Source organism: Ambystoma mexicanum, chromosome 8 (genome assembly GCF_040938575.1).
Source record: "Ambystoma mexicanum isolate Mex_15411 chromosome 8, UKY_AmexF1_1, whole genome shotgun sequence".
NCBI lineage: Eukaryota > Metazoa > Chordata > Amphibia > Caudata > Ambystomatidae > Ambystoma > Ambystoma mexicanum.
This window is the reverse complement of record NC_090929.1, coordinates 1,092,511,175-1,092,536,999: the sequence shown is the minus strand read 5'-3', so window position 1 is coordinate 1,092,536,999 and position 25,825 is coordinate 1,092,511,175. Positions and strand designations below refer to the sequence as shown.

General features: G+C 49.6%; 1 protein-coding gene across 4 annotated transcripts in view; it reads left to right on the top strand.

Moving 5' to 3' along the window:
- ZBTB17 (zinc finger and BTB domain containing 17) overlaps positions 1–25,825 on the top strand; it is a 938,938-nt gene that overhangs the window by 512,302 nt on the left and 400,811 nt on the right. For all 4 annotated transcript variants that reach the window (XM_069611094.1, XM_069611092.1, XM_069611093.1 and 1 more), the window contains exon 9: positions 2,790–2,877. In XM_069611094.1, coding sequence (XP_069467195.1) covers positions 2,790–2,877 — 88 coding nt within the window. The remainder of the gene's footprint in view (positions 1–2,789; positions 2,878–25,825) is intronic.

The window sequence follows — 25,825 nt, the reverse complement described above, 5'->3', positions numbered from 1 at the left end:
GGGGGGCACATTCTCCCTGGGCCGCACCCCCGAGCGCCTCTAAATTTAAAGGGGAAGAAGGTTTTTTCTGGTGCAAAAGGATCCATCTCCTGTCTCTAGCAAGGGACGCCCTTGCAGTATGGAGGAAAGGGGACTATGGACTAAGAGTACGTTAGTCATTACGGTGAGTAACTATTAATGTCTCCCTCTGTCGGGCTCGGACCTCTCAAAGCAACACTTGTAGGGATTCCTTTCCCCAAGCTTCAAATCACATTAATTCACAGGTCTCCCTCTGTCTGGCTCTGACCTCTCATGCTTTCCTGATGCCTTGCAGCCTTGCAGCGTTTCTCAGAGACTTTCGATTGGGCATACGTTCTCTGCCGGACTACACTGATACTTAGCATTTTTGATTTACAGTTCACAACATTGGGCTCTCTTTCTCTCGCGTCTTATTATCTTGCGCGTAACATTCACTACTTCTTCTGTTGCAAATGCTCCAACACACACCGGACACAGACCGGACTTTCATTGTGCTCTCTCGACTCACTGGTCATGTCAAGGAGGCTCTTTGCCTTTGTGTCTTTTGATGTAAAAATCAAGGCCATCAGTCTTGTTGCATCCACGCCACCCCAACTCTGCCGTTCACCCGGGAGGTGGCTTGCAACCTTGTAGCACTTTAGACGCTCTTTTTTTCTCTCCAGTTGGGTTGGCGTTTGTAGCCCTCGCGGCTCCTGAGACGCAACGATTTCTAGGAAAGGGGATCTCTGGCCTGTAGATTCTTGGCCCTAGCCCTCTGGCTTGTTGCTCTCCTCTGCCTGGCTTGCCACCACTCTAGAAGAGCCGCTCCTTCTCGTGCACTGCCTTTTTTTCTTTTTATCAAAAAGAAATGCCTCTAGACTTCGAGTCCCAGAATGCAAAAGTATTTTTCGCTCCCACTTCGCTATCTCCCCTTTTTGGCACTCTGGCGATTTTGGGAGTTGCTCTGGGTCTTAATGAGATGTCCATGAGGTCAGGGTCTCACCACCTGCCCCTCAAAGCCCTGGGCTTCATTGTTATTCCAAGGGATGCGCCTTGGCTTGGGTCCTGCCAGATGGCTCCAACTGCCACTGGTTTTGGTTGCCTGGATCCACAGCTCTCTTGCCATTCTACAGCCTCTCCTGCACTCGCAGGCCCAGTAACTTGGCAACCTGTCCTCCTTCTCAGGGTTCCTTCCTAGGGTCTCTGCAGCTTCTCCTTGGCTCCTCTGGACAGCACAATCCTCTCCGCCTCCCCAGCTCGCTCAGAGTGTGTTCCACCTTTTATACTCCTTGGGAGTGTCAACTAACATCTAGTGTCAGTGGTTGAGGCATCGTTAGCAGGCCAAAATGGAGACTGCCCATAGGAAGTCATGGTGCATTGGTTCCTATGAGTAATCTTCATGGCTCAGGGAAAGACAGTGTGGAGGGTTTGTGGGAGTTATAGTTTTCCGAGTGATTATGGAAAAAACGGTGGGGTTTTTACTGGGTGAAGGGGTTAGTGTATGATGGTGGATAAATGGGTTTTTGTGTTTTTACCGAAAGGTATTAGGGCATAATGGGACTTTGTCAACAGTATCCTATTTCGAATGAGGGAATGTCAGGTGGGGTTATGTTGCAAAAAGGGAGATACCTCGTCTCGCCCGAGGGTGCTCCTCCCGCAGTCCCCAAAGACCCCCAGCCAAGGTGATCCTCCCTCCCTCCCTCGCTCATCCTCCCCCAGCGTTGGGATCCAAGAGCGACGGCCCTCCTCTGGCCACCTGAGTCAAGGATCCCTGGGAATAAACTGGGAGAAACGCCTTGGGTTTCTCACAGTTCCCACCAAAGGCAAAACGCACATTCAGACATCCCCCTCGCAGAATGGTAGAAGAAGGGCTAACAAAGGACACTACGCATAAAATGGCAAAAGGAGCCACCATGTTAGAACATAGGTGAACCTTTGGTGCATAACCGAGGCTGTGAAAACAGTCTGCGGTAAAAAAATAGCACCAAAGTTGGTAGAACACATCCACTGCCACCTGCCCTAACTTTAGGGTTGTCACTGTGACTACAAAGTCACAGGAGCAGAGAGAAGGGGGATACTAGATATGCCCCTAGCACTCCACACAAGGTGCTGTGTGCTAACCTCTCATAAATTAAGTTTTTGGGAAGGATACAAAGTACCCCTCTATCCTTAAAAACAGTTGTTTTTAAGGATATTCATAGAATATCAAAAGGCGAACCTAAGGGTTCCCAGCAACACTGCACATAAGGTGCTGTGTACTGCAAATACGTAACACAGATCCCTTTAAGAGATATGGAGGAAAGCAAGACTCCATAGCATAAGGTGAAACAAGAACAGAGTTCCCAAAAGTCAGAGCAAATAAGAATGAATAAGGGGAACAGGCTCCCCTCATTCAGGAGAGAAATAAAAAGGTCCAGAAGTCCAGAAAAAAGGGTTGCGGGGGTGGGGGCTCTACACTAGGAGAGGGGATACATCTCCCTAACAGTACTACATCATACTGTTTTTTAACAGGGTGCTGTTTAAAGTCTTCCCTCAGTTCAATTGGGTAACCCACCACCATCTAGTTGAGCACTCAATACCAGTTGTGGATGAGTTCAGAGTACTTGGAATATCCTGTACCTGAAAGGGTTAAGGTCTCTTGTGCATGGTAAAGGGTTGTGTGTAATGATAATTGAAAGCAAAGTATGAAGGATGCTTTTGTGAAATAGCTTTGGTAATTTTAATGTGCACATTTGTTTTGTCTACAGCTACTTTCAACAATCTGATCTGTTCGTATTTCTATGCACTTGCAGATAGGCAACCTAAAAGCACATTTGAAGATTCACATTGCAGATGGCCCCTTGAAGTGCAGGGAGTGTGGGAAGCAGTTCACCACATCCGGTATGTAACAATTGGAGCCCAGAATATTTTCTGTTGGCAGTGTGATCTATACACAAGGAGTCATTGATTGACTCAGTTGGGGAAGAGCCTTCTCTTTAAGTTTCATGACTTGGCCTTTTCCTCATTTGATCGCCTCAAGGGTGAGAAAAAGTTCAGTCTGTGTTTAAATTAATTCCATTCTTTTCTGGGTAGGAATCCTCTTCAGGATTCCAAGAAGTTTGTGTTCATTCCGTTTTTGTTTGTTGAATATTTTTATGTAATGTAAATTGATTTTGTATAGTGCTCATCTGCCATTGTGGTGGCCTTGCTGTGCATAGCCCTCCAAGAAAAGGGGGACAGGGGAGTTATTGTGATAGCTTGATAGCTAGAAAGGAAAGCAGATGTGAGTCCTGTGGAGTTGATGCTTGAAGGCCAGAAGCCCTTGAGTCATGAATGACAGCAAAGTCCCAGAGTCATGAGCAGTGTTGTAGTTCTTGGTGGGTAGTGCGAGGGACGTTTTGGGTATTTGTTTCATCCAGAGGAGAGCACTCCATATCAATTAGTTGAAGCCAGCGCTACAAGGACATGGTTAGCCACTGGTGGTGTGGGAGTGTGATGGGCTAGAGAGGTGAACCATAACATTGCTCCATAAATGCAGAACGTTTGTAGGCAGCTTACTGCTCTGTGCGATGGTTGTTTGTATGAGTAGTGTAAGGTGGATCACGATGAAGACATGAGCTGGTTAGAGGGGGCAGGGGGAGGTTAAGCAAGGCATAACGTTTGTTTTATGTTTGTTTGTCCAATGTCATCGGGGTATTTGGCTGTGGCCCTTGTTGATGTCTTGTTCTTGCTGTTTTGGTTAATCTATACAGATAACACAAGATTATACAAAATGTAGATGGTTCACATGAGTGAACTTGTATTTTGGTACAGGGGAACAAAACAACTTTGGAACAAGAGTTGTAAATGAAAGAACAGTGAGCTGGATCTCAACCTAGAGAAACCATTGGCCTCGGCACACCATTTAACTGGGTAGAACCAGTTGTGCCTCGATTTCACACAATATCAAGACAGCTTACATATATTCAATCAGCAATAGATTTGTTAAGTCTTTAACACATCACAAGAACTGTTAGGAAGAATTGGAACGTTTTGAATTTGTACACCTAAACTAAGAAGTTATTCTTTAATCCAATTCTAATGGCTTATAAGAGAGAACATAACTTGAGAGACATCTTAGTTAAAGCTGAGAAACCTCCAAAACCTACTCTGAGTACATTGACAAAACCTAAGACAGGTTACTTCCCCTGCCTTAATTGCAGCAATTGCAATAATATACAAATATATCATCCCCATTCAGGTGAAAAACAAGAATGATGTGATGTTTTTTTAGTTGGAACAAAGGCAAAGTAAATTCATAGTGTAACAACTCTACAATATACCCTCACCGCCTACCACCAGTGTTAGGCAAGATTGTAGGCAGTACCCTCGGGGTGCACTACAACAACCTGACCTCCTGGCAATAGGAACCCAAAGTTTGGTATAAGCTTGTACTACAAAGGTGGGTAGTGTGATTGAGCAGCCAGGCTTATCTCAAGAGGGGTCAATGTGCTGTAGGGGAGTTGCACAGAGATTCACAGTGACTAGTATTCAAATAAACTCTTACAAGGTTTCTTGATTAAACAAGGATTAATTTATTTAACAGTCGGAGTAAGCCTTCTTCAGAAGGGGGCAATATAATAGTAACACACAAATACACTCCAAAATAAGCACTCTTAATATTTCTAAAACAGTAAATACCCTTTTGGGATGGCACACAGACACTTCCTACACCCTCAGGTGACTTTAGTAAATAGGACACTATGGTAAAGGTAAAAGTCTTGCACAATGTTTTTAAGTCTTTGCAGAAAAGAATAATTCAAAGTAGGGCCACAAGCTGTTTAGTCTTGTGAAGTAAAGAAACTACCAGCAATTCTACAGAGCAACCACAGCCAGTCTCACCAACAGAGAACAAGTGCAGTTACACAATAAGAGGTAAGTTCTCTTAGAATGTACAGTACCTTTGGGTTGAAGAAACGTGTAGCAGATGACTTCTGTTCCTGTGCAGCTCTGCAGTTCCTGGTGTTCCTGTGCCTCAGTCGTGGGGACAAGAGGGACGACTTCTGGGGACTCCTGCACTGCAATGGGACGGTCACTGACCGCAACCAGCAATCTTCAAACAAGTGGCACTTCAGTGATTCAGCACCCCACGTCTCCTGTAAACAGCACCACAGCGGTTCCTGGCTGTCGAGATGGACTTTCTTTGCATCTGGGGTCCAGCACTCTGTTGAGTTGGCTCAGGCTCGGTCCGTCCTGCTTCCTGGGAGTCTGGAGGATCTTCCTGGAGCTATTGGCCAGCTTAAAAGCAAGGCACACAATCTAGTGTTCCTCTCCCTGGCGTTTCGGTTCCAGCAGCAACTCTGTGGAAATTCAACCAGCTCCGAGAGGATGTCCAGGTGGCTTACTTTGGAGTTGATTGGTGCCACCAACTCAAGGGGAGAAGTCGTCCTTTCAGGGGCTTCTCTGTCGATACGAATTTGGAGTTTCAGGACAGCAGTAGGACTTCACCAGGCAAACCAACGGTCCAGGAGTTGCAGCAGGCGTCCTCTTCAAGTTCTTCTTCGGATTCCTTCGTCCAGTGGTCAACTCTGCCTTACAAGCCAAAAAGCCTTGCCTTTTGTGCCGTTTCTCCCATTTATTCCAGCCTAGCTGTCAGTCACACAGCTGGGTTGGCTGTCCTTGCCGGACAGTCAGCTGGTCAATCACCCCAGGGTGCATTTGGGTCTCCTAGGAGACTAAGCATAGGGAGTTTGGGGCACCTCCCTCACTTCCTGCCCACATCAGACACCCTGGAGCCAGAGGCGGGCTTCACTCGTGAATTCCGCCAAAGGCAAAGCAAACAAAGGGGCCAAACATGGTTTGGCGCGCAGAGTAAATCCCAAGAAGGACCTTTAAACAAAGAAATGACAAAAAAAGAAGACCGGGCCATTTTAACAAAAATGGCACCCTTGGGTGCTTTACTGCAGCTGCAAACGCAGCCCGCAGTAAATGCACACCACAGTAGTTCAAAGTAAACCACTGCCACCAGCCATTCATCGAGGAAAGGATAACATAAAAATGTTACATGATAAGCTAGACAAAGGGGATACTAAGTAACCCCTCCAGCACCCCATTGTAAGATAGTGTATGCTGGGTATAGAAAGTTACAAATGTAAGTAAAGTCAATTTCACTTTACTGCTCTTGAAAACAGTAGGTTATCCAAGAGAAGGTATTTAAACCTTTGGGAAATCTTTAAAAGACTTCCCTGGGCCACTGCACTGAAGGTGCTGTGTGACACAATGTAAAAGATGATGCTTATGGAGTTTGTCAGACTCCATAACCAAAAGAAACCGAGTTCAAAATCACATTAAAATACATCGGAGAGTGGGGAAAAAGGGCCTCTCTCTCTCCAGGTAAATAAATCAAGTCCTCAAAATCCAGCAAAGTTGGTGGGGGTCTCTAAGGTAGAGAGGAATTAGCAAATTTCTGAGAATTCTCCCTAACAGGGACGCTGCAACAGGTCCTGTCCCAGCTGCAACAAGGAGATTTTGTGGCGTCCCTCAACCTCGAGGACGCTTATTTTCACATCCCTATTCGCTGCTCACACCGATGCTTCCTATGCTTTGTAGTGACAGGAGTGCACTATCAATTCAAGGTCCTACCCTTCAGCCTGCGCTCAGCTTCACAGGTGTTTGCCAAGTGTCTTGCACCAGTTGTGGCACACCAACGGCGGAATGGCATCCACGCATACCTGTACTTAGACGAATGGTTGGTGAGAGCCCCCTCCTACCCACTAGCGGAAGACAGCATGGCGTCCACCATCCATTGTCTGCAACCACTTGGATTCCCATAAAGTTCCCAAAGTCGCGCCTAGTGCCATCAAGGCAGGCGCTCTAACTCAGTGTGAAACTCGACACTCAAACCTGCATCACCAGGCCGTTGGGCGAGATGGTGGCAGTGCATCTGGCAAAGTTACACTGCCTCAGCAGTGCCCAGATGACAACAGTATGCAATTACAAGTCATTGCTGGGGATTATGTCATTGTGCATCCCTTTGATCACTGAATGCAGGCTGCACATGTGGGCGGTGCAAGAATTCATGGACACCCGATGGATACAGTTGTCGGGGTCCTGGGATTATTGCATCATTCTTACACAACCCTTCAAATGTAGCCTTCACTGGTGGTCAGTGAGGGAACTACTGGTGAAGGGTGCCCCATTCAGGCTGCCAGACAATCAGGCCACCATCATGACAGATACCTCGCTGGAAGGTTGGGGCGCCTACTGTCCGGAACAACACACAAGATGCCTCTGTTCCAAAGAGAAGAAAATGCACATGAACCTGCTGGAGTTGCGGGTGATTTTCTGAGCCCTGAAGTTCTTCCTCCACAAGTAGCAGGCAAGGTGGTACGAGTTTACGCAGACAATGCAATATAAATGTTTTATGTCCGCAAGCAAGGGGGAACCAGGTCCCCACAACTATCCAACAATGCTCGGGGCCTCTGGCACTGGGTATTGCGAATCCAAATGTTTCTCATTCCTCCATCTGCCGTGGATTCAGAATACCCTAGCGTACTTCCTCAGCAGGGAATTGCACTCTTGTCACGAGTGGGAACTGCACGTGGATCAACTTCACCTGTTGTTCCAGACTTGGGGCACACCGGAGATCAACTTTTTTGCCAGCTATGCCAACAGTCGGTGCAAGAGTTTTGCCAGCCGATTCCTCCACCCGTAGAGCTTGGGGGACGCCTTTGCATTTCCATGGGAGTTGGGGAGCAAGTTCCTGTATGCATTTTCTCTGTTCCCGCTGGTGCCCTGGGTCCTCCACACCTTCAGACTATATCGGTGCAAACTGATATTAGTGGCCCCTGCGTGGCCGGGGCAGTTTTGGTACTCCGACCTCCTGGCATCAGCTGCTCTTCTAAAGTGGAGACCATACCACATCCTCCTGTCCAGGAAGCAAGGGGCTGTACTACACCACGACCCAGCCTCACTCAACCGGACGGCCTGGCTCCTGTGTTCTTAGAGTTTATATCCATATCCCCCCACAAGACTGCTAATTCCTGGCCCCGGCGAGTGCTCCGTCCACTTTGAAAAGCTACAAAAGCAAGTGGAAACACTCCCAGGTGCGGTGCAGAAGCCAGCCGTTGCGGCCTTATGCCGTCGGCCACAAGACAATTTACCTTATTTGTTATCCTTGGCTCGGTCGGGCTTGACACATTTTTCTATCAAAGTGCTCCTAGCTGCAATTTCCAGATACAACCGTTACGCAAGCATACCATCCCTATGGTCCCAGGCTAGTGAAGGAATTCTTACGTGGGCTATTTAGGTCTTTCCCACCCATCCATTGCCCAGCTCCAGCGTGGGAACTGAATGTGCTGCTCTCAAAGTTCATGATATGCTTTTTGAGCCTATGCACCAGGCATCCATCAAGCATCTTTCCTGGAAGACTGCCTTCTTGGTGGCCATAACATCGGCCAGGCAGGTGGGTGAAATCCAGGCATTTTCTTGCAAACTGCCTTATTTGACATTCCACAAGGAGAAGGATGTCCTTGGTACTAACCCGACCTTCCATATGAATCGACCAGTGGATTTGCCAGTGTTTTTTGGCACTGCGACGTCTCCAGCGGAACGAGCATTGCACACGCCAAATGTGGTGCGCGCCCTCAAGTACTATGTGGCACATACTAAGTAATTCCGTTCTACTGATCAATTGTTTTTTTACCCTACTGGACCCGGGAAGGCTTTGTTGAAGTCTTTTATTTCAAGGGTGATTGCTACCTGCTTTTTCTTCTGCCACCGACAGGCTGGCAGGCCCCTTCCGGTTAGACCCTCTGCTCATTCCACCAGAATGGTGGCTGCTATCACTGCCTTGCTTTCCGGCATCCTACTGCCTGGCATCTGCCATGCAGCTACCTGGCGATTGGTGCATACATTCACCAAGTTCTACTGTGTCGACAGAGATTTGGCTGAAGAATCTAGAGTTGGCCATTCAGTTCTGAGGAACCTTTTTGCATGAGGTTAGTAAGTTTCCAGTGGTAAGTTGTACTAGGAGCTTGCCTCTGCCCTTATGTATTGTTTATTAATACAGCTTTGTAATCTATTCACAGCATATGAATTTATGAACAATCCAATGCTGGAGAAGGAATGAGTTACTTATCTGTAACTCAATTTCTCCAACATTGGTATCTTATATAGACTCACATGGGGCCCTCCCTCCTTCCCTGCATGGCTCATCTGTTAGCGCTTACTGCCACTCACGTGACCTTGCCAAATCTGAAGATGCCCGACAGGAGAGGAGTTGATGGAGATGTTCCTTTTTGGCTGTGGGCAGTATGACCCAAAATGACTGTTCTAGAGCACAAAAGTGACAAAGTTTCAGTTTAAGTGCTCTGTTTTCGAGGATTCTCAGCCTGGCGACTGGGAATATTCACAGCATGTGAATCTATGAAAGATACCAATGCTGGAGAACCAGAGTTACAGGTAAGTAACTTATTCCTTCAAAGGAAATACAGCTTCTGCAAACTAAAGTGCAACACAGTTCTTGGTTAACAGTTATAATGTCTCTCTTTACAAGTTTAGAATTTACAATAGATCTCTTTGTCAGGATGACTTTCCCAGTGCTGCTGCCTCTACCTCAATAACTTCACTTCTACCACAGTTTACCATGATGACACCCTCATTTGTCTAATAGTATTCCACTTCCCTTGTACTACTGAAGTCTTGCATCTACTTACAACTAGATATAACACCACAACTTCAGTGTTTGTGACTTCAAACCGGTTATAACAAGATTTACTTTCAGGTACTTAAGCACCTTAGGCAAGGCACTCTTCCTCTAAATATCCCTCTTCCAAAGGGGCAGCCTCTTTGCCTCTCTTGTCCACCAGTAACCAACAGCAGGAACTTAGCTTTACCTTTATGACTCACTTCATCTTCCTCCGACAGTCTTTGGCAATATAGGTTGTGTCCGCTTCAAATAAAACGTATAAACTGGAAGTTTCCCTTCCCCAACTTTGTGTTCATATCTCTGCCAATAGTTAGCCAAAATAATTACCCAGAAGCCTTGGTGCCACTCTCTTGGCTTCAGGTAATGCTTGCGCACTTGTATCTTAGGCAAGGTTGAACTTCTATTAGGTTAACAGTATTGGTTACAAAAGTTGTCTGGCTTTGGAAAAGGCCTCTTTCAATCTTAATAGAGGAAACATTTGGCTTGGGCAATGCTTGCTCTCTCTCCAACTGCAGATACAAAGTTTAAATACTTGACAGTTCTTATAAGCAATTGTTGTTCGCATGAATACAGCTTCAACGTTCACTCTTCTCTGGAAAAGTGAAATTAGGCACATGTGACCACTTAAGTTTTACAAGGTTTAAATGTTCAACAATGGATTTCTGTAGCGTTTGTTTTTCACGCGAGTCAAAGGGTGAATACCCGATTATAGGTGAGTGCTACATTTCTCAATTGTCCCATTGTTAAGGATTTAACAACTTCAGCTCGCTTCTGCTTATACGCAAGTAATTATTAAGCTGGATACTGTTGCCGGCAGTGCTCGCGCAAAGCTTCGGAATGCCGGGTTTAACTTGCCGGCTTATGTGATCCTTGTTCCACATGTTGCACAACTTCTACTGCTTCGGGCTTTACTTGGGTCCCACATTCTTACTCGCCGAAGGTGTCTCCGGTCTGGTGTAACGCCAGAAAATGCTTATCGTCAGAAAATGCTTTCCCTGCTTACTGCACATGTGTAAAATGCAATCGTTAGCAAAATCTGACGGTACATGTAACGTCAGATTTTACTACCTGTCAGAAAATGCTTCCGATGGCGTTTTTTGACAGTGTGCTTTTCGTAGTTGTACGGGGCAGTGCTGCATGAACCCTATGTTGGTAATTTTAACCCTATGTTGCGCCATTTATGTAGCAATAGCTAAATATGATGGCAGGGGAAGCAAAATCTGACTGCACGTAAAAAGTCATTTTCTGCTGCCCTACAAAGCTGCCTGTGAGGAATTGTGCCAATGTAACCCCATGATAGCTTGGTGCCGTCCTTCCCGGGCAACTGGAGCTGTGCCTCAGCATTTGTAACCCTATGTTGCCTCATTTAGGTAGCGTTTGCAAAATCTGACCGCGAATCAGCTGTGGATTCGCCAGTATTGAGTCCTTTCCCCAGCTATATAACCCGCAGGCTTGTCCGGGCCCATTTTTTATTCCAAGAGCTGCATCCTTTTTAATGCTTGCTCTGTTGCGAAAAACAGACACAGCATCTTCGGCCTCCTGTCTCCTGACAAGCCCGACCTCGTCTTTATCACCGAAACCTGGTTCTCCAATGACTTTGCCCCTGTTGCACATAAAGCCTCTGCCCGCCCCCGGCTTCTCGCTGATCCCACACAATAGACCCTCCAGAGGAGACGGAGTGGCAGTCCTCTTCAACTCTCATTTCTCCATCTCACTTGTCGAATCTCGGACATGCATTACCTCATGTGAATCCCTTCTAGTTAAACTCTCGCTACCTCTGACTTTCTCCCACAGCTTCCTACTCATCTACAGAGCCCCTGGTTACGACAGACATTTCTCCAACATCCTCTGTGTTTCTGTAGCCACTATTCAAGTAAATCGCCCCTCTCTTACTCCCCTTGGAAATTTCAATATGTGGTTGGACATTCCCACCAACCTCATGACCCATCCACTGGTCGACAGTCTTGATGCGCTCAACCTCTCTCTTCATATGACTTGTCCTACCCATTCAAGGGGGGGGAACACCCTTGATGCAATTTTCAGCTCCCATGACTTGATTTATTTATCCCCCCCCCCAAACCACTCATCTGGACCGACCACTTTGTCATCCCCTTCTCCATCCTTACCCCTACCCCTCCACCTAAACCCACATGGCCTCCCCCCATGACCGCAAATGCTGGAACAAAGTGAAGCTCTTTCCTGACCTTGCCGAAGCCCTACCTCTTCGATCCCCTACAACGCCCCATCCACCCCTGTCGGATTCTTAACCACCGACTCTTTCAACTCTTGGCTCAATTAATCACCAATTCCTCTCACTCCCTCGCGCCTGCTTCCTCACGCAATGAACCATTCCCCAAATGGTGCACACCCTAACTGAGGAACGCCAAAAAACAAAACTCTCTAGAACGCAAATGGCGAGCATCAAAAACTGATCTCATCAGATCCATGTTTGCCTTGCACCATAGGAACTAGAAAGCTGAAATCTGAAAAGCCAAAAAAAGCCTATTGCAACAAACAAATTCTCAACTGTGGAAACCGCAGCAAAGAACTCCACATAATCATATCTGAATTCATCAAACCCACTTGCACCTCTACCCAATCCACCCCATCTCAGTCACTCTGCGACTCCCTCTCCATACACTTCTACACCACCGCTCTTGTCAGGACAACCTTACCTAACAACAAACTGTCCCCCCGCCCCACAACCGACCAAGGAATGCCGTTGTTGCAGCGATCGCTCTGGTGGAGTGGGCTCTCGGACGGCCAGCCAGCGGTAGGTTTGCCAACCAGTGACAATGAGTGATGCAGCCGGAAAGACACCTGGAGATGGAAGCCTTGGACAAGGCCTTCCAATGGTTCACAGGACCAAAGTTAACAAAAAGCTGAGAAGTCTTCCGGAAACTCTTCGTGCAGGCCAAATAAAACTTCAGCCCTCGAGCCACATTCAGCGAGTGCAAAGTCTTTTAAGCCGGCGACGAAGCAGTTGGAAAAACACAGGCAACACCAAGGGTTCGTTGAGATGAAATTCAGACGGAAACTTGGGCATGAAGGAGGGGTGCGTCCAAAGCACCACCCTCGTCTCATGGAAAGTGAAATAAGGCTGCTTGCAGGACAGCCTGGATCTCACCTACTCTCCTGGCAGAGGTGATGGCCACGAGGAAACCTGTCTTCCAAGACAGGAACTTGAGCGGAGCTTTATGTATAGGCTTGAAAGGGGCCCCCGTGAGCGTAGTCAGCACCACGTTGTGTTCCCATGCCGGGGCAGCACCTTCACCGGCGGGAACGATCGGAACAGTCCCATGATGATCTCCTTGATTTGACTGTGCGACCAAAGCGAAGACTGTCCATATGAAAGCAAACATTTCCAATAACTTAAACACATAAGGACTCATTAGGAGTTTATCGATAAGCCGCTCAGAACACACACCAGTAAATGTGTACGCAAAATTGGACCTCACCCTGAATTGTGATTGTCAAACATTAAACATCCAAATATACCCACCTTTTGGAAAGAAATTGGATGCATAACGTCTCAGGTTTAACCTTTGTGCGCCTGTAAACCCATCTGGAAAGACTTTGCGACTTAGGAAGTTGAAAACGTCTCCTAATTTTGCTTCAAAGTTTACAAAGCTGTAAAACAATTGCCAAGGTGTCACATAAATGAAAAATATTTCTTCATACAGCTAAAACAATGCCATAACAGTAATGAAAATAGGTCAGAAAAGCAATCCACAGCCGGGTATTTTACTCAATTGCTATTCGTACCTTAAGGCGCGAAGCTTGACGGTGCTAAAAGCATAAAATGAGTTCTGCAGGCTTCACCAGCCCATCAACGGCACAGGGGTACGGCGTGAAGGCCCTTGGTTCAAAAGCCTCAAGACCATCCTCTTTATTCCTTCCTTCCTTCCTTCCTTCCTTCCTTTCTTTCTTCCTTCCTTCCTTCCCTCCTTCCCTCCTGCTCCCCTGCTAATCGCACAGTAGCTTGATTGGTGTGCAGGGCCCTGACCTCCCACATCTTATCTTCCCTGCTGCTGTATATCCTCTGCACTTGCCTCGACTCACCCTCCACCACTGGAGGTTGCACATACCTTTCTTTCTTCATAGCACTTCACCAGCTGCTCTCAATGAGCACCAAAGCACCTATCCCATGCCCCACTCCCATCTGCACTTGCACGTTCTGAACACTCAGAAGGCATAGTAGGTTTGTTGTCCCCTCCACATTGTCTCTTCTTATATTGTAGTATTTAAATATTTAACATTCTTGTCATTTCATTGTCTATCATCCTCTGTCCCCTCCCTGTTGCCCTGTGGGCGCTTTGCAACCGTATTTGCTTCCTGTATAAGCGCCTAACAAGGCAACAATAAAAAAAACAAATACTTGGGGTCTCAGTGCTGGGAGGTGTATGGATATGATATAAGTAATTTCTGATGCTTATTAATCTGCTTAGAATCACATGCTGTGCATAGAGTCCGACATCAGTGGTCACTGCAGAGTACTGCATCTTGTCTTTCGAGAATCGAAAGGGGACGATTCTCCAGGGGGTGCGGATGAAGGGAGCAATCTAAAGCCTCTCTGCGCCCCTGGCACCCCAAAACCGCAAATGTGCCCCCATTTGCTCGAATAATCAGAGCACCTGAACGACCACCAGTTGTGTGAAAGGGTGAGGCATCGTCTGAGAAAAAAACCTGACTAAAATCGGACACGCACAAGGGGAGAACCATCGTCGGCGTCTGCAATCGGAGACGAACTGCTGCGAACTGTGTGCGGCCTGGTCAGCGATGAAACGGAGACTGGGCGCGCTGTCCTCGGTGGGCGCTGCCTGGGCTCTGACGGAGCATCTGTGAAGAGTCCCGCACCCTGCAGCCCATCTATGCGGGAAGCGGCATAGGACCGGAGGCGTTGCAGAGCCGGCTGCCGACTCGCGGCCCGAGTGGTGGTCCGTTCCCCCAGAACTGTTCGGTGAGGATCTCCCTGCTCATTAGTAAGTGCGGCACGGATCCTGATCAGAGGATACACTAACGAGTGGGGAAGATCCCGATGGACACAATCGTACCACCTCAATAAACACCCCACAAGAGAGCCTTGCCTTGAAGAACTCTGCCCTGAGGCCATCCTGGTATTACGAATCGCCATTGGTTCTACCTAGGGCGAAGCGCCGCACAAACACCAGAGTGCAGCGAAGTGGACCACAGCCAAGCTCGATCCGACTTCCAGACGATGGGTGAGTCTGGGACAAGGGGAAAGCTCAGTGCCCTACCGGGCAGTCTAGAGCGCTGTTTCCACGGCTTGTGTCCCCTCCTGCACCCCCATGGATTGTTTGGCACGCCTCCCGGACCCATCATCATCATCCCGCACCAGAAACAACGGAGCAACTGGTACTGGCAAAGTACCCCCAGAAGGACATGTGCGACAGCTCACCGCTCGTACCCATCCCCACAAACCCCAGCTCATAACCTGCCTCCTCCAATGCTCCCGCTGCGGATGGAGTACGCACATACGGACTGAAACCATAAACCTACGAACTCTGCATTGCAATTGGATTTAAAAAGCGCGTTCACAGATACCATGCTGCTACTGCAACAGGGGGGTGGTGGCTGATTGGAATCCTACGGGGTGGCCCCCACAAAAGTTTCATTCAGAACTTCCCATAGTGAAACTCCCAAAAACCGCAATTTCTACGTGGGCCCAACACATTATCATCTGGTGTGACGGAATCGGCTGTTGTGGGATGACCCAGCAAGATGAACAATATTGAACGCCACATTCTCTCAACATGCTGACGGCGTGCATGAGGGAATCATCCCTCCCCTTGGTCGCCAGTGTGAGTGTATACCCCCACCTCCTCCCCCTGGTCACAGCGTGAGTGAATGCCCCCCACCCCCTCCCCTGCTAACAGCACGAATTAACGCCCCCACCCCCTCCCCCTAGTCACAGCATGAGTGAATGCCCGTCACCCCCTCCCCTTGGTCGCCAGTGTGATTGGATGCCCCCCTCCCCCTGGTCACAGCGTGAGTTGATGCCCCCCACACCCTCCCCTTGGTCGCCAGTGTGAGTGTACGCCCCCTACCTCCTCCCCTTGGTCGCCAGTGTGAGTCTATGCCCCCCACTCCCTCCCCTTGGTCGCCCATGTGAGTGTACGCCCCCACCCCCTCCCCCTGGTCACTGCACGATTGAATGCCCCCTACCCCTCCCCTAATCACAGCGTGAGTGAATGCCCCCTACCCCCTCCCTCTGGTCACAGCACGAATGAATGCCCCCTCCCCCCTGGTCACAGCACGAGTGAATGCCCCCCTCCCCCTTCTCACAGCATGAGTGAATGCCCCCCACCCCTGCCAATGCCCCCGCACGTCTCAATCTTCCCCCTGCTGCCCCCTGTATTTCTTCCCCCCTTCCCCCCTCATGTCCACACTCTCCACCCCCCTGGCTGCCCATGTTTGTCCCTACCCCCTTCACCTACCCCTTAGTCGTTCCTTCCTCCCTTCTCCTCCCATCCCAGTAAGTGTATGTAGTTGCCCGCCATTCCATGAGATTTGCTCTAGGCGAGTGCCCGTTGGTTTAAACCTATGTAATAGTATGCACATGCCACCCTCCAATAAGGGACTGGCCCCATGCTATTCTATGTATGAAACCAACCACGCACCTATCTGTAGCTGCTCTCCTATGTATCTGCCGGTCACCACGCACTTGCCCATCGAACATGACCACACATTCATGAGATGGTGCCGCCATTTGACCCTTAGGTAGCACTAATGTATGCATACTATTCTTGACCCCGCAACTGTTTGTAGCTGCCGCCATGCAACATGTGGCTGGCACCATGCTCTTACCCACCGAAGCTGACCTTGCAACTTTATGTAGCTGCTGCCATGTAAGATGTGGCTGGCACCATATACTTGCCCACCAATCTATGTATTCACTGTTATGCTCTTACTGTAATTGACTGAAGTTATCATCTATGCATGTATGCCTTCTAACTAAACTTGTGTAACTAAGCAAGCATTCTTAACAGTGCCACGATGCCCGAGGGCAGTGGGCTCTTTACAAATTCAAATAAATAAATGGGCGTGCCTGTAACACTATCCATAACGTGAAGTGTAGTGTACCCAAAATCCCTCACGCGTTGAGGACCCTCAGATTGTTTTTTTTCGCCCAGCATACTGGTCGCCTTAAGCGGAGCTCGTCCAGAAACATTGTTAATTGTTCCATCGACCTTTGGTCGAATATATTATATTATTATTTAAGATCACCCGGACTGTCCTTCCCATCGACTGCTGTTCCGGATCCCCACCGAAACCTCCACGGACCTTCGACGGACGGTGATCCAGTCGGCGTTGCCGACCACGTGGCCGGGCCTTCCAGGCGGCCTACACAGTAGGGAGAGTGGGGTCGGCATGGACATTTCTGTAAAATCTGAGAATGCCTTTCCCTTTCCTCCCTTTCCCTATCCTCAGCTATTGAGGGGACTCCATTTAGGTGTTGCCCCATTTGCAAGGGCAAATTTCCTTGGAGAGATGAGCATCGACGGTGTAACCGTTGTTTTCCCCTTGATCACGACAAAAAAGATTTGCGGTTTGCAAGCTCTTCCGTCCAAAGACATTTAAGGAGCGCCATGTCAAGCGGTGGGTGGCCTACAGGATGTCGAAGGCCGAGTCAAGTTCTCGCACTGCCGCAGCGGCCGAGTGCGACGATGGCATAAGCAACAGGCAGGCCTCCGACTCGGAGGTTGTTGACCTTTCGGCAGAGCGCTCCGCGTCGTCTGTCCCCAGCCCCGCCAGGCACAGCTCAGGCGCTGCTATGGGGACTGTACACCCCGGCGACAAAGACAAACACTCTCAACTCACTAAACACACAACCAATGGGCACACCAGAAGTTTCGGCCGTGCCCGCCGACCGTCAGCCATCCCCGCAGCCGCAGATGAGCCTAGCGACTGGGCACTCTAAATTGAAGGGCACTACCCCCAATATTCCAAGTACCCGTCGAGACACATCGTAAGAAGGCGTCTGTCGACGACAAGGCCCCGGTTCTGCCGAAAACTACACAACCGCAGGCCCAGGCTACGCGTCTCCCTACTGCGTATGACGTTACCGAAAGCATTGCAAAAATTGTTTCGGCGGACGCTCAGAAGCGACAGTCAAAGGATTCGACGACACCCACGGGGAAGACCAAGGATTCGTCGAAATCAAAAGATAGGCTGAAAGAAATACCGGAACCCTCTGCCAAGCCTAAGGAGAAGCACAGGGACACGCAACCTCTGTCGGTCACCCGGGAATAGTTATCGGATGGCGAAGAGGGTATTTCTTTGGTGTTGAGACAAAAATCTCGACGTTTGGCGTCAGAGGATCGTATACAGGAGCCCTTTCCACATCTAGACCCCTCTAGGTCTTCTGTTTGGACTAGGGAAAAATGTGAGAGTTGTATGGAGAGGCTTGACAGCTTCGTAGCCCTCTCGGAGCAATCCACCCCCAAAAGACCACAGGATGAAGACCTTTTGGTCCCTGTGGCTAAATTTCCAAGACTCTTTGATCCCTCCTAGGAGGAGGATGTGTACACGTACGACCTCACTGAGGAGGAGGTTCCTGCAGACAATCAGGATAATGATCCTTTCATGAAAGGATCATTATCCTGATTGTCTGCAGGAACCTCCTCCTCAGTGAGGTCGTACGTGTACACATCCTCCTCCTAAGAGGGATCAAAGAGTCTTGGACATGCTTGATCCCTCAGAGGGGTGGGGGAAAACCCAGATATGGGTGACCCTCCGCCTTGGCAGTCTCCAAATCCTTCACCAGATCCTGATACCCTGTGTTTTGATTCCCCACAGACCACTCCCACTATACAACCCTCTCCAGTGGGCGATCAAATGACGTTTAACGCCATGTTACGCAAAGCAGCTGAACATTTCAAGATCGTCACCAATGAAGCTGTTCCTGAGGCTGACTTTGTAGAGGACATTCTTAAAGAGAAACTGCTGTCCAGCCAGGCTATTCCTCTTCTAAACTCAATTAAAAAGCATCTGGCTCTCTCGTTATCAACACCTGCCCTCACAAGAGCAGTTAATCCAAGGATTGAAAATCTATTTCGGCCTTCCCCCTCTGATCCCCTTTTATATAAGGGGTCACTCCACCCCAGACTCACTGGTGGTGACCACTACAAGGAAAAGGGCAGGGGTTCCCCTGTCAACCGGGGAGGCACCCCCTGACAAAGAGTGTAAAAGACTCTATGCCCTAGGAAAGAGGGTGACGGCTACAGCTGCCTTTTCTACGCGCATTGCTAACAATACTACCTCGTTAGCCAGCTACGCGGACGCTACTGGCCATGTTACAGGAAGGCCTGCAGGAGGTTCCAACCGCTACAGACTTGTCTTCTGTCCACGGTAACCGAGGGCAGACAAGTAAACCAAAGTATACTCAAGAACATTTTGGTTTCCGCTGAGACAGCGAGTCGATCGTTGGCTCAGGGCACCCTCCTAAAGAGACACGCTTGGCTAAAAAACTCTGGCTTCAAGCCATAAACTCAAGTGTCACTTATTAATAAACCCTTGGAAGAATCCAACCTATTTGGAAGAGCAGTCGACGAAGCTCTCAAGACCGCAAAGAAGGAGCATGACATCCTGAAGACGCTAGATCAAATCACACAAAAGCCCTCCACAAGATGAGGAACAGGGTCCAGGAGCCTTTTTCGTGGCCAACGCTTCCCTGAAAACCAGTACACCTCGGGAAACAATTGGTCCTCTCCACAAGGAACCAGCGGATATACCACCATGTATCCCCAAAGGGCTCAGCGTTGTGGGAAAGGAAGGGGCCGGAACTTTACCCCCAGAGGCTCCCCAGCCATAGGTTCAAAATGACCCGAAGATCCGGGTCCCCTCACGTGCCTCCCCAGTCGGGGGCCGGCTAACATAATTCCTTCAGGCATGGGAGGGGATAACTACAGACCAGTGGGTGTTGAAGACGGTGGCCCACGGGTACTGTATAGAGTTCTGCCAGTCCCCAACGCTCAGACCTCCACACGCATGACTGACGCCAGACCATCTGTGTATCCTTCTTCGGAAGTCGAGACACTACAAGAAAAGGAAGTTATAGCGGTCGTACCTCTTTCACATAAACAAAGGTATTTATTCAGTGTACTTCCTTGTACCCAAAAAGGATCTCACCATGCGCCCTGTATTAGATCTGCAGGAAGTAATTCCCCTGCTCTCACAGGGGGATTACATGGCAACACTGGACATGAAAGATGCATACTTTCATATTTTAATGTTGCCCGACACAGAAAATACCTCTGATTCATGATACAAGACAAACACTATCAATTCAAGGTACTACCCTTCGGCATAGCTTCTGCACCAAGTGTATTTACAAAGGTACTAGCAGTGGCAGCAGCACACCTGTGCAGGCAATCCATCCCGGTTTATCCTTACCTCGACGACTGGCTCATAACGGGGGACTCTTACGAAACCTGTCTGTCAAATACCCAAAGAACAATAGATCTTTTATTCAGTCTGGGATTCTCAATCAACGAGAAGAAATCCAGCCTAGACCCCGGTCAGGCAGTTCCTGGGCGCTCTAATTTGAACAAGGACGGCCTCGTCTTCCCCTCCAACGCGAGGGTCCAAAACATGCTGTTTCAAATCCTTCAATATGTAGCCAGTCGAGAAGTGACGGTACGCAAGGCTATGCGATTGTTAGGAATGATAGCGTCATGTATTTATTTGGTTCCTCACGCACGCTTGAGCATGCGTCCAAGGCTCGTTCTCTCGCTACGGTGGTAGTCAAAGGAGAACCTCTTGAAAGGGAAATTCTTCACCACCCCCGCAGTGGAGGTCACTCTAACTACAGACGCATCTCTCAAAGGGTGGGGAGCTTGCCTGCTTCAACAGACAGCGCACAGAGTTTGGTTGTCAGACATAGCATCCAACCACATAAACCTGTTGGAACTGTTAGCAGTATTCAAAGTGCTGAAAGCTTTTCAAACTCAATTGCAGGGAAAGACGGTCCTGATCCTCAGACAGCACCATGGCCATGTACTATCTGAACAAATAAGGGGGCACTCACTCTCCAGGGCTGTCCAAACTGTCCTAGAACATTTGGAAGTGGGCTCTGAAACACATGTTTCGAAGGGATTGTGTCCTCTGACGTATTCCACATCTATGACAGTAATCACCACAGATGTGCTGCTTCGGAAATAAAATTACGTCCTACGTCGATACGCTGTCACTCAAGGGCCTCCGTCGACAGCCGACGTCACCGGATGTTAAAAGTAGGACGCACGACACCCGTAGCCTCAGTTCCGTTTTTTCCGCAAACGTGTTTGCTTCAGAATCCCGGCGCGCCTCGGATCTTCTCCTGTTGAATCGGTTCTTCGTTCTTGGTTTATTGTGAGAATCATGTCTTAGTCGTCTTCTACCCCGAGGTCGGGCTTCAAGAAGTGCCGCAACTGCGGTTCCAAGATGTCGCTTACAGACCCGCACAACGTCTGCCTGTGGTGCCTTGGCGAGGACCACGCTACGGATGACTGCGATGAATGCCAGTCTTTGACGTCAAAGGCCTTGCGGGAGCGGAAGAAGTTATCTGTAGGTAGGGTTTCCAAACCCCGTAAATCGAAATCCGCTGGGCTTTCGACCGACGATTCAAGGGGCGACTCTCCGCGTCGGTGTAAGTCCAGGGGTGGTCTCGGTCTGGTTCCCGCCATTCCTCTGCCTCTTCTAGGCACTCTCGGAAGCTCCATCACCGGTCACCTTCCCCGTCCTCGTCCGAGGACTCTGCCAGACGGCGGGTAGCTTGCACCAACAAGCATTAATCTCCGGCGGAATGGGATACATTTCGCAAGGAGATGGTGATTTTCGAATCGCAGGACTCCATTCCGTCCGCGCCTTCGAGAGAAGCCAGCAAGAACGCGCTAGGGCCACCGCTCGCACGCCTTTGGGCTTGGGTGGTCGGCATGATCGGGAGCCGTCGAGGTACCTATCGGACAAGGTAGAACGCTCTAGCCATGCCCGCTCCAGGTCCCGGTCCTTGTCGCCCTCGAGACCGTTGGAGCCTGTGAGGCCTTCTAAGAAGGCATCGATGCCATCAGCGCCATGTCCGTCGAGGGGCTCTCTCGAGGCTCCGCCTCTGAGGAAGTCTTCGGCGCCAAGGCCATCGAAGGACACGCTCGGGGCTCTGGCCTCGAAGCCGTTGTCGAAGCCGTTTGGCACCTCGCCCGATGGACGCCGATTCCGTCGACTCCCTCAGTGCCTTTTGAGGAGGCTTTATTGGAGGTGCCCCAGAGACTGGTGGAAACCCAGAGGAAGGTCCTGAGTAAATCAGTGAGGCCTGTGTTTGAAGCTTTTTCTGTACCCTCATCCAGGGATTTATTCCAGCCTTTGGATTAAATCTCAGAGGTGAGTGAAGGGTCAGATGTGGAGGGGTTTGTTCCTCCTGAGGTTCCTGATGACCTGTTATCCGGTCATAGCCAGATGTAAGACCTGCGTCAATCCTTGCATGACGCCAGTGGTCTGGACACATCTCCGGAGGTTGAGTTTGGCAAGCCTGAGCCTGGTACAGACACAGTCATCGTACAGGCGTCTCATGTCGAAGGTGACGGAGTACTTGGGGTGGTCTGCTGCACCTGTGGATTTTCTGCAGGATGACCTGACAGATTTTTGGACACTAAGGTCCACCCACTGACCCGGTGCTGCCATTTCATATGGCCTTACAAAGAAGGGTGGTGGCGGCTTGGACTGCTCCGGAGAGTCTCCCGCAGTGAATAAGTTGCTACAGATAAAATACCGTCCAGCCAGTGGCGACCCCGGCTACTTGTCTTTGCACCCCACTCCGGAGAGTTTGGTGGTGCAGGCGGCTATGGCCCCAGCAAAGCAGGCTGCGTACCCTACCATCCCTCCGGATAGGGACGACAAGCGCTTTGACAGTTGGGCGAAGAAAGTGTTTTCATCTGGAGGTATGGCTTTAAAGGCAGCCAACTCCGTTTGTGCCTTTGCAACATTCACTCACACTCTGTGGAATTGTGTTTCTTTGGCGGCTGAACATATTCCCGAAGGGGAGGAACGGGATGGTTTTCTTGCCCTCGTTCAGGATGGCAAGGATGCCATGTGTGAATCCGTTCAGTCGGCTCTGGACGTGGCAGACTGTGTCAGCCGGTCCATGGCAGCGAGCACCGTGATGCGCAGGTTTGCGTGGTTGCAGAAGTCGGGGTTTGCTCCTGATGTACAGTCCCGGCTTCTCAACATGCCCTTTGATGGTGACCATCTTTTTGGCAGCAAGGCTGACGAGAGCCTTGAGAGGTTGCAGACCTCCAATGCTGCAGCAAAGTCGTTGAGCGCTGCAGTTCGTCAACCTCCGCCTTTTCTTCCTAAGGGACAGTAATGGAGGGGAGGTTCCTTTCGATACTACTCTTCCTTTGGTAGATCGAGGGGAACTGCCAGTCAAGGGGGCCAACGTCGGAGTACCAGAGGTGGAAAACAAGGTACTCTAGGCGCCAAAGCCGCTCGGGCAGTTTACTCTTTGCCCTTAGGCACTGCTGCAGCCGCCTCAGCTCAGTCATGAGGCCATGTCCCATGGTTCGCCAGTTGTGGGAAGGCTGGCGCATCATCTTGTACAATGGCATGCTATTACTTCAGATGTGTGGGTTCTGGAAATCATAGCCCACGGCTACTGTCTTCCTTTCCAGCAGAGGCCTCACAACAATCCACCGGGGAAGCTCTTTGAAGAGTCGAGATCCGCTCCTTGCGCAGGAAATCAAATCCTTGCTGGAGAAAGGCGCCATAGAACTGGTGCCTGTAGCGGAGACGGACAAGGGATGGTATTCCCCATATTTTTTTATCCCGAAAAAAGACGGGGGATTGAGACCCATCATGGACTTGCGTGGTTTGAACAAGCTTCTCAGGAAGGACAAGTTCAAGATGGTTACTCTCTCTCAAGTCCTCCAGGCCCTTCAACTTCAGGACTGCTTGGTGTCTCTCGACCTCAAGGATGCTTACTTTGATGTGCCAATTCATCCCAAGCACAGGAAGTACCTGAGGTTCGCAGTTGGCGACTCGCATTTTCAGTTTCGGGTCCTGCCGTTCGGATTGACTTCCGCCCAAGGGTCTTCACCAAGCTAATGGTGGTGGTTGCAGCGTATCTCAGGAAAGGGGGCATTCACGTCTACCCCTACCTGGACAATTGGTTGATCAGGGCGCGCTCTCCCAAGCAGGTCCTGCATCATCTGTCAGTCACCTTCCACTCTCTTCACAAGCTGGGCTTCTCCCTCAACTTAAAGAAGTCCCACTTGACACCTACCCAGCAGCTCCAGTGCATCGGAGCAGTGCTTGACACACCCCTGGGGCTGTGTTCGCCACCCCGGGTGAGGGCTCATCACATTCTGCAGATGGTGCACAAGTTTCAACATGCCCAGAGTCTCCCGGCGTTCGACTTCTTGAGGTTGCTCGGCCTCATGGCATCCTGCATTCTACTGGTGCCAGAGGCCAGGTTGCGGATGAGATCTCTGCAATGGGCTCTCAAGATGCAGTGGTCACAGTCCTCCGGCAGGATGTCGGATCCCATTCAGGTGCCGCCCTCGGTCGCCCAGGATCTTCTGTGGTGGGCCGTCGAAGGCAATCTGATGAAGGAGGCTCTATTTTGGCTACCCTAGCCGGAGTTAACGATCGTGACAGAAGCATCCCTCACGGGATGGGGAGCTCATGCCAACGAGTTGACAATCAGTGGTCGTTGGTCTCTGTTGGAGTCCAGACTCCATATCAATTTGTTGGAGCTGAGGGCCGTCAGGCTAGCCCTGAAGGATTTTCTGCCATCTGTACAGGGGAAGAATGTCCTGATTCTGATGGACAATACAGTGGCCATGCACTACCTCAACAAAAAGGTGGGGGCGGGGGTCCCTCCCACTGTGCAGAGAGGCGATGCAGCTCTGGTTCTGGGCCATCTAGCCATGAATTTCGATCTCGGCAGTTCATCTGGCCGGAGACGAAAACAAGGCGGCGGACGCTCTGAGCAGGCAGAGCACGGTCTCTCACGAGTGGGAGCTGGCTCAGGAAGTTCTCTTGGAGATCTTCGCCCTCTGGGGACCCCACAGGTGGATCTCTTCGCCACCAATGTCAACCGGAAGTGCGAAAGATTCTGCTTGCATGAATTTCCTCCAAGAGGAGTCTTAGGGGACACGTTCGTAGTGGAGTGGTCCTTCTCACTGCTGTACGTGTTTCCTCCAGTCCCCGTCATTCCGCAAGTGTTGCAGAGGTTCGGTTCCCGAATGATCCTCCTTGCTCCGGCATGGGCCAGGAGAGCGTGGTACCCGGACCTTCTCGACATGTCCATTTGCCCTCCACGCCGTCTTCTCTATTGAGACGATCTGCTCTCACGGGAGAGGGGGGTTGGGTTCTCCATCCAGAGGTCAAGTTTCTCAACCTTCATGCTTGGTTTCTGAAAGGTTGAGGTATAAGGATTAGGACCTCCCTGAAGACATGATGGAGGTGTTGCTTTCGGCTCGAAGGCCCGCAACAAAGTCCCTGTACCTTTGCCGTTGGAGAAAGTTCTGCGACTGGTACAGGGTAAAGAATGTGGATCGTTTTTCATGTGCCATTCCTGTCGTTCTGTCTTTTTGCTTTCGTTAGCCCTCAAGGGCCTGCAAGTGGGTACCATTAAGGGTTACCTGGTGTTAGGCAGAATCCAGTGCAGTTCCCTTAGGCAGCACTACACCAGATTAGGAACACAGTTGAGTGCAATAAATCCCCTTTGGTATCAGTCTGTACCACAAAGATTTATTTGGTAGCAGTGGCTGAGCAGTCAGACTTATCTCAAGAGGGAGATGAGCAGTATTCAGGGTTTACACATTAGGCCCATTAGACTATGGCACAAGGAAACACTGACCAAAGTTTTGTAGTTAAAAAGTAGATATATATTTATTTTATACACTTCTAATCAAACACATGTATTACATGTATCAAGCAAGTTAAATTAAGTCACAGAAAAATATACACACTCCCTATATGAATTGTAGACCAAGTGAACCAGAGTGAAAACTGAGCAAAACGGCCCATTGAAAACTACACACAAGGGATCCTCTAACAATTCCTCACAAGGGAGGGAAATCACAAGTTAATCAGAAATAGATTCTTATACACCCTAGCAACACTTCCCATCAGTTGTGAACCAGTTCAGCAAGACAGTGCATC